Genomic DNA, 7,902 nt, shown 5'->3' with positions numbered 1-7,902 from the left:
CCCCCGGCCCCCCCCCCAGTAGGATGTGGTGAGGCCAATTAGCACCACTCTCGGCCTGCGCGGGTCCCGCTGGCGTGACCCACCCCCACAGCTCTCCAGCAGCCACGTGAAGGTGCCCAAAAGGCTTCTGGGTAATGCCAGCCATGGGGCCATGCTCCCAAAGGAGCCCTGCCCCCTGCCCCGCTACGCAGAGCAATGCCAGCTTCTGCACCCAGGGGAGGGAAAGGAGCTGCCCCCACACTCCCAGGCCCCGGCTGGCTTGGCCACAGCACCAGCTTCCCATTGGCTGGCCATGGTGGGTGGGTGCATGCCAGGACTCCAGCTGCAGGGCATTAATTGCCAAGGATAACGAGCCTGGCATTTGCATCGGCACAGGGCTTGGCCGGGTCCCGGCGCACAGGGGCACATGCCACTGCATGCATGTGCCAGGGTCTTGCCACCCCAGACGTTTGCATGCCCCTCCCGTTTGCCCCGTCTGCGCCAGGCTCCCAAGAACCACATGGATCCAGCCACAAGGACGCCTGGGTCCCATCCACCCTGCCCCTAGCTCTGTGACTTGGTTTAACCTCCCTCTCCTGCTTGCCTCTAGAGCCGAGCTCACGGGTGCCAGGGCTGTGATGGGCCTGGACAGGGTCGAGCTCCCACAGGGCCCGGTCTGGGCAGGTTGCAAGCTTCCCAGGACAGTGCCGCTGGCATGAACACAATGCACGGGCACAGCTGAAGCCTTTGGGGGCTCTCCAGGCTTTAATATTAAATCACCGCAATACCAGGGACCAGGCTCAAGTGATGGCCGGGTTCTTCATGCCCACGGTCACGGCCCCTCAGCAGACCAGCACCTCCATCTTCTTGCCCTTCTTCTTGCAGACAGGCCCCAGGCGCCCCTTCGGCCCCTGCACCACCGTCACTGCAATGCTGCTCTTCTTGAACTGCATGGAGAACCTGCGGGGAGGGATGGTGGTGCTCAGGCCACTGTGACACCGGGTGTAGTAGACTGTTACCCCGCTCCCTGAACCAACCACTAGAGAGCGCTCTCCTGGAGCGTGAGCCAATCAGCATACTCCCCTGGCGCCATGCCCACCCCACCGGCCAATCCCCGTCCCTGCCTTACTGGTCGGCAATCTGGAGGTTGAGCGGCTGCCCTGTGGTCTCCAGCAGGACCTGGTGCACACGGGTGACGACCTCGATGACGTGGTCGCTGACCAGCAGGACATCGCCCTTGGTCCCCCCCGTGCCCATCTGCCGGGGGAGAAGGCACCAGGTCCCATCAGTGCCCTGGGCAGGCACCGCCAGCACCCCAGGGAGCTCTGGGACAGGTGTATGGAGCCTGCATGGCCTCCAAGCACTCAGTGCTGGCACCCAGGTGGGGGGGGTCACAGGCATGGCAGGGTGCAAGGGCACAAGGGAGTTGGGTACCCGCTCCCCTGGGGCATGCAGGGGCATTGACATGGGAGGGAAACCCCCCAAGCCCTATGCTGGGAATGTCCCAGAGCCCAGGGCTACCCCACAACCCCAGGCTGGGGGTGGGGGGCGGGGAAGCAGAAGCCTGCCCCATGGTCCCCATGTGCTGGGCTGGAAGGACAGATCATCCTGCTGCCCCCAGTACCTCCTTGAGGTGTAGCACGAGCAGCCCGTCGGAGAAGCGGGTGACGGAGATGGCATGGATGTCGCTCAGGCTGATGACGACCTTGGGCTGGGCGGCCTTGGGGTCTGCTAGGATCACGTGCTCCTTGGTGAGCAGCAGGAGCTGGGGTGTCATCTGGTGGGGGGGCAGAGCAGGTTGAGCCACCCCGCAGCCCCCGCGGGACCGCAGCCCTTGCCCAGCTCCCCCACACCTCACCTTGCCGTTGGCCTGGTTCACCTTCCTCACGGTGTCAGCCAGCACCAGCTTGCCCCGGGCCGTGGCTTGCAGCTTCTGGTACTTGGGGTTCTTCTGCAGCCCCACGTAGTCACCCTGGAACGGCTCTGGGACACTGAGCCGGAGCGGGGGAGAAGCCGTGAGCTGGCCAGCTGCTCTGTGCCACCCCCCTGTGGAAGCCTGGCACCCCCAGCCCTGTGCCCACACTCACCTGGGGCCGTACCGTGCCTTCTTGCCCTTGAAGAGCTCGCTAGCACACAGCTTGGTCTGCAGCGCCGCCCGCTTCTCCAGGCTCAGCTGGTCCCGGTACTTCTTACACTGCCAGGGAGAGCGGGGTCAGTGCTAGGACAGGGTGGCGAGGGCAGCTGCTGATGCTTGGCTGCAGCCACCTCTGGGGAGGGCTTGGGACAGCTGGGGACCCCCCATAAACAGCCATGCTCTCCAGGGTTGTTCCAGCCTGGGCTGAGATGCAGCCACCTCTAGGGTGGAGCGATGCGGGGAAGCAGCATGGCGCCCCGCGCTACCTTCCAGTGGTAGAAGATGGTCTTCAGCTCCTCATTGGCATTGGTCAGGAAGCGGTAGGGGGCTGGTGGCCAGCTCCGGTCGCTCACAGTCAGCGGGGGCAGGTTGTTCTTCAGCCCCAGGAAAAACTTTTGCAGCTTTGGGGAGAGGGAGAAAAGACTGTGCAGAACAGGGGGCAAGAGAGGCAGGGCCCCACCCTGCACCAAACTAGCCCTGACAGGGCCCGGTGTGGAAATGCCCCATGTTCCCAGCTCCATCCCATGTGCCAGCTGCAGACTGGATCTCCCCACCCGCCCCACGGGTTTCAAGCCCCCTTCGAGCATCGCCAGCCCCCAGAACTGCTCCAGAAGCCAGGGAAGAAGGAGCTCACCAGCCGCCGGTAAATGAAGTATGCCAGACGAGTCGTGGCCCCGGAGCGGAAATATTTTGTGTATTCCTTCCGCGTCTGTCAACGGAGATGCTGCGTGAGCCATGGGACAGGGACAGGGCTGCCCCTCTGGGGACAACGGGGGCTTCCCCCTCTCCCCAGCTGGATCCAAGTACTTTTCCCTGCTAAACAGCCCCTCCAGGAAAGTCAGGGCAGGGGTCGTGGCCCCTTCCACGGGCATCTGCCCTGGCCCATGCAGGCACGGATCCCGCCATGGCCCCGCAAGCATCCCTCCCCGCCCAGGCAGGCTGCGACGCAGGAGAGAGGGAGCAGACAGGCAGGGGAGGGCAGGGCCAGGGGAGCAGAAGCAGGACAGAGGCAGGCGTAGAAGGCCCAGGTGAAGGCACGGGGCAGCGAGCAGGGCCCAGCCTTGTACCTTGTACCCTCTCCAGTAAGCAGAAATGATGGCCGCAGCCTGGTGGCAACAATACTGGTGCTTCAGCTCCCGCAAGAGACGGCGCGACTGCGGGGGGATGGGGAGAGGTGAGGTCCCGCGGAGCCCCAGGGAGCAGACACCAGCGCAGGGGGACAGTGAGAGCAACAGCCCGAGACGCCAGAGCCCAGCTCCCATCCCCTCCGTCTCCCCCAGCCCATGCACGTCCTCTGGAGAGGCTGAGAGCTGGAGGCACCCAGGGGGTTTAGGCACCTGCACCTGAGTCCAACTTGGGGACCAGCCCAGCCGGGTCTCCACCGCCAAGGGGCAGATGATGGGGCCCCAAGCTAGGCCTGCTTGGGTACTCGTGAGCATTCACAAGAGTCCCCTCTTGCCCACGCATGTGCCACACTGGCCTGGGGCAGGGGACAGGGCTCTGCCCCGAGGCTGGTGTGGGAACAGGCTGGCCTGACGCCCTCCTTACCTTCCAGCCGCGGACATAGGCCTGGATGAGCAGTGCCGCCCTCTTCATGTGCTGGTACCTCTTCTTTTGCTGCAGGGAGGAGCGTGGTGAGGGCAGGGAGACCCCCGGGAGGTATGGGGGAGATGCCCTGCGAACACTGCCAATGAGACCGGCATGGGGCAGATGCAGGGGCCCCATGGCAAGGAGCACCTGAGTGGTGCTAGGAACCATGCCAGCCCCACCTGAGCCAGCCACCAGCCCTGGGCACAGACAGGAGGGGGGCGGGGGGGTACTTACCGCGTGGCCCCGGAACCAGGCTGAGATGAGGATCTGGCTCTTGCGCATGAGCTGGTACTGGGTACGACACCGCCAGCCCCGGTAGGTCTTTTGGATCAGCGTGGCCAGCTCCTCCACCCGGCGCCGGCGCCGCTCCTCCAGGTCGAAGAGCTGGGGGGTGCAGAGGGGGGGTCAGGACTCGGGGGGGAGCCCCCCTTCTCAGTGCCAGAGCCCACTGCTCCCCACTGCCCCCGGCCCGAGCCCCCAGGACTCACGGTGCGTGGCGTGCGGATGAAGACCTTGGTGTGTCCATAGGCCAGCTCCTCAGGCGGGATGTCCATGTCGGAGAGCAATGCCTGGACCCCGTCCCTGCGGCCAGGCAGTGGATTCAAGTCCTGCCCCCCACGGAGCTCTTCCAGGGACCCCAAGCCTGGAGGAGCCCAGTGGGGGCAGGGTGACCCCCTGAGAGCTCCAGGTCCCTGGTCCCCGGCCCCCCATGCCTCCTACCTGGCAGTGCCGGTCCAGCGGGGCCAGGTGTGGGTGCTGAGCAGCCGGTAGCGCTCCAGGCAGGGCTGGTAGGGCTGGCGGTAGGCATAGCCGGCCCGCCGCACCCGCACATTCTCCAGCAGCCCCAGGTACCGCACCTGGCTCCGCACCAGCTCATCCGTGAACTGCCCCGGCGCCTGGCTCTCATTGGGCTTGATGCACCTGGGAGGAGAAGCGGGGGTCAGAGCCTCCATACTGCTACAGGCCAGGGGGAGTCTCTTATCATCCTAGTGTGTGCCAGAGTCCTCACGCTGCAAAGGGCCAAGGGGAGTCTCCTATATCTCTACTGTGCCAGAACACCCATGCTGTGAATGACCAAGGAGTCTCCCTTCACTCCACTGTGTCAGAGCCCCTGTACTGCTAAAGGCTGGGGGGGGGTCTTCCCTGACTCCACTGTGTGTCTGAGCCCCCATACTGCTAAGAAACAAGGGAAAGTCTCTCCTCACTCCACTGCATATCTGAGCCCCATGCTGCTAAGGGCCAATGGAGTCTTCTCTCACTCCACTGTGTGTCTGAGCCCCTGTACTGCAAAGGTCCAGGGGAGTTTCCTCCCAGGGGGGTACCAGGCCCCTGAGCCAGTGGGCTACCTGATGTAGTTGGGGTTCTTGGAGTAGAGGTTCTTCATGAGGGTGTTGATGGAGGCCTTGAACTGGAAGCCGGCTGTGGGGGGCATCTTAAGTGATGCCTTCTTGGGGTCGCCGTCGGGGAAGAGGCTGCGCAGCAAAGTGTGCTTGGCCTGCCACATGGCCTGCGCCAGCCCCCGGTACAGCCGGTCCGTGTTCTTCTCAGTGAAGCCCGTGGCATTGTAGGTCACCTACCGGGAGCGGGCACCTTGCTGTCACTGCACAGGGCAGGGCCCGCTCCCTGGGGCCGCTCTGGGCCCCTCCAGGAATCAAACCCACGAGTGCCAAGGCCAGACACTGCTCAAACTGCCCCAGCTCCCCTCCCAGCAGCGGGGAAGGAACCCAGGAGCCCTGGCTCCCTCCAGGACCCAGCGGGACGGGACAGGACCGGACGGGACTGGGGTGGGGTCCCAAGCCCTGATAAGGGATGCAGGCTGGGTGCCTAGTACCCACACCCAGCTGCTCTGTGTTGCCTGGACCCCTGAGCTGCTCCCTGTCCCCAGCCCGGACACACCTTGCCAGCGTAGTGGTGCACGCGGAAGCAGGTGCTGGGCAGGCTGGTGTCCGTGATGTGCCGGTCACTCTGGCTCTTCCGGCTCTCGTAGTGCTCGTGGCTGCCAAAGGCCTGGTCCAGCTTGGCCAGGAAGGTGGCAGCGCTCACGGTGCCAGGGCGCAGGCACTCCTCATCCAGCAGCACCAAGATCCCCCCCTTGCCCTGTGGAGCCAGCACTGTTGCAGCCTGGGGAGACCCAGCTGGGGCACCCCCATGGCCCCTCACCCCCTGTCAGCCAGCCCATGGCCCCCGCAGCAGTCCAGCCCAGCCCAGAGCTGCCCCCACAGCCCCGCCAGGGCCCTGGGGTGGCCCCACGCCAGCTCTGCCCGTGGAAGCACTCACACTCTCAATCAGGTCACAGATGATGCTGTTGTCGAAGAAGGTCACCGGGGTCCACTCGATGCCCTGGAGGGGATGGTGGCATCAGCCCAGTGCGGGATGGAGGCGGGGACAAGGAGTGAGTGTGCATGTGTGTGTCCTGGACACCTGGGTTCTGGGTGTGCATCCCAGACATTTGAAGGGGTGTGGGTGTGTGACATGAATGGCCCGTGCCCCCGGCAGCTGGGGTGGGGCACGCCTGCGCTGGCAGCAGCCGGGAGCGGGAAGCTCCCACAGACACTGTGGGCACTGTCGGCGGTAGGAAGGGGGGGGGTGCCAGGGGTTGGTGACCACCTGCAGACGCTGCCAGCAGTGTTGGTGGCGGCCAGGGAAAATCATGGACCACCCACAGACGCTGCTGGGGTGGCGAGCGGCGATTACTTGCAGATGCTGCCGACAGTGTCGGCGACTCCTTTTTGCAAGGGGTGCACATGCACCCCCTGCGCACCGCCCCTAGTGTGCGACACCTGGGTTTTGTGCATGTGTCTGTGTGCCCCAAACACCTGGGTTCTGTATCTGTGTGTGTTCCAGACTGTGTGTGTGTCTGTGTGTGCACACACACGTGTGGGGGGGGTCTACCACTGGGTTCAGGGGCTGCAGTCAGGGGCTGGGATTCAGGCCCTCAGGAGTCCCCTGGCAGCTCCTGGGCTCAGGGGGGTGCAGGGTCCGCCCAGCTCCTCTCCCCACATGCCACGTGGCAGTGCGGCAGTGACCCCCACACCCTGCCGGGGGGCAACCCAGGACACAGCAGAGACAACCATGCAGCCCCCTCCCTGGAAAACCAGCCGGAGCCAGAGGGCAGGAGACTGGGCCACGGCTCGCACTGTTGGGGGGGGCTTCACTAGCAAAGGCAGCACTGATGGGGTCTGCAGCCCTCACAAAGCCCCCAGGTGCCTCTAGGCTGGCTACAGCCTCCACCCCATCTAGCTCTGGATCCCAGGAGCGGGACGTCTGGCCGGATCCTTCCCAGCTTCCTGTTGTTGCCCCAGGAACTGCCTGCTGGGAGGGAGGGGGCTGGGGCAGGCACCCCCCAGCCCAAAGGAGCTAGAGCAAGCAGCTGGGCCTGGCAGAGCCCCCCGGCCAGGCCGGCGCGATGGGGTCACCTCCCGGAAGTATTCATCCTGCTCCTCCTTCAGGGTCATGAGGATGAAGATCTGCTGCAGCTTCTCATTGCAGTAATTGATGATGAACTGCTCAAAGCTGTTGTCCTGGGGGGGAGGGAGGGGACCCTGGGAAACCCAGGCAGCCCTACTGGTGCCCCTCACCCCTAACCCGCAGCCCTCCGCGCCCCCCAGCCTTGCCGGTGCCCCTCACTCCTGACCTGAATCTCTCTGCCCCCCCAGCCCTGCTGGTGCCCCTCACTCCCAGCTTGCAGCCCCCTCCCTCCTCAACCCCATTAGTGGCCCTCACTCCCACCCCGCAGCCCCATGCCCATCCAGCCCTTTCAATGCCCTCACTCCCGACCCACAGTCCCCAGCTGCCCCTGCCATCCCCAGCCTCAGGCTCTTCCCCCACCCCAATCTCCTCTCGCTCCCAGAGCCAGCTCCCAGCAGCCCCTCCTGCCACGACCCCCAGCCGGGGGCACCCAGCCCTATACCTGGAAAATCTCGAAGCCGTAAATATCCAGGACACCCATCACCTTCCGCCGCTCGCCCACAGTCACCTAGGAAGCAAACGGGGCATTGCCTGCTCCTTGCCACCACTTACCCTCTGGCTTCAGCTTTAGCCCCACTCCAGCTTGGGGCATGAAGCATGTGATTATTCTTACCCCAGCCTGATGTGGTAAAAGTTGTTGCTGATATTGAACCAGACTGGGGCTGCAGCTGGAGCAATCACATGGTCAGTGTCCCAGGTTAGAGTGGGGCTGAAGCTAGAGGGTAAGCACT

At 64.7% G+C, this 7,902-nt stretch overlaps 2 protein-coding genes across 6 annotated transcripts in view; both read right to left on the bottom strand.

Annotated features, from left to right (window-relative positions):
* PRIM1 (primase (DNA) subunit 1) overlaps positions 1-294 on the bottom strand; it is a 19,901-nt gene extending 19,607 nt beyond the window's left edge. The window contains exon 1 of the mRNA XM_019511043.1: positions 240-294. Within this exon, the coding sequence (XP_019366588.1) occupies positions 240-294 (55 nt within the window). The remainder of the gene's footprint in view (positions 1-239) is intronic.
* Positions 295-722: 428 nt separating this feature from the next.
* The window catches only part of MYO1A (myosin IA), a 17,698-nt gene continuing 10,518 nt past the window's right edge, over positions 723-7,902 (bottom strand). The window contains exons 13-29 of one of the 5 annotated variants that reach the window (XM_019511586.1): positions 7,614-7,679; positions 7,120-7,224; positions 5,981-6,043; positions 5,600-5,800; positions 5,050-5,276; positions 4,424-4,624; positions 4,192-4,285; positions 3,938-4,087; positions 3,662-3,730; positions 3,181-3,267; positions 2,748-2,822; positions 2,380-2,514; positions 2,067-2,173; positions 1,838-1,970; positions 1,604-1,756; positions 1,109-1,239; positions 723-939 (exon numbers count right to left, since the gene is read on the bottom strand). In XM_019511586.1, the coding sequence (XP_019367131.1) occupies positions 822-939; positions 1,109-1,239; positions 1,604-1,756; positions 1,838-1,970; positions 2,067-2,173; positions 2,380-2,514; positions 2,748-2,822; positions 3,181-3,267; positions 3,662-3,730; positions 3,938-4,087; positions 4,192-4,285; positions 4,424-4,624; positions 5,050-5,276; positions 5,600-5,800; positions 5,981-6,043; positions 7,120-7,224; positions 7,614-7,679 (2,115 nt within the window). In that variant the 3' untranslated portion in view covers positions 723-821. The remainder of the gene's footprint in view (positions 940-1,108; positions 1,240-1,603; positions 1,757-1,837; positions 1,971-2,066; positions 2,174-2,379; positions 2,515-2,747; positions 2,823-3,180; positions 3,268-3,661; positions 3,731-3,937; positions 4,088-4,191; positions 4,286-4,423; positions 4,625-5,049; positions 5,277-5,599; positions 5,801-5,980; positions 6,044-7,119; positions 7,225-7,613; positions 7,680-7,902) is intronic. The other 4 variants (XM_019511579.1, XM_019511592.1, XM_019511601.1 and 1 more) reach the window with 4 other exon arrangements.

This window comes from Gavialis gangeticus, unplaced genomic scaffold, assembly GCF_001723915.1.
Source record: "Gavialis gangeticus isolate Ggan-Ray unplaced genomic scaffold, GavGan_comp1, whole genome shotgun sequence".
Lineage (NCBI taxonomy): Eukaryota > Metazoa > Chordata > Crocodylia > Gavialidae > Gavialis > Gavialis gangeticus.
This window is presented reverse-complemented; position numbering and strand designations above follow the sequence as displayed.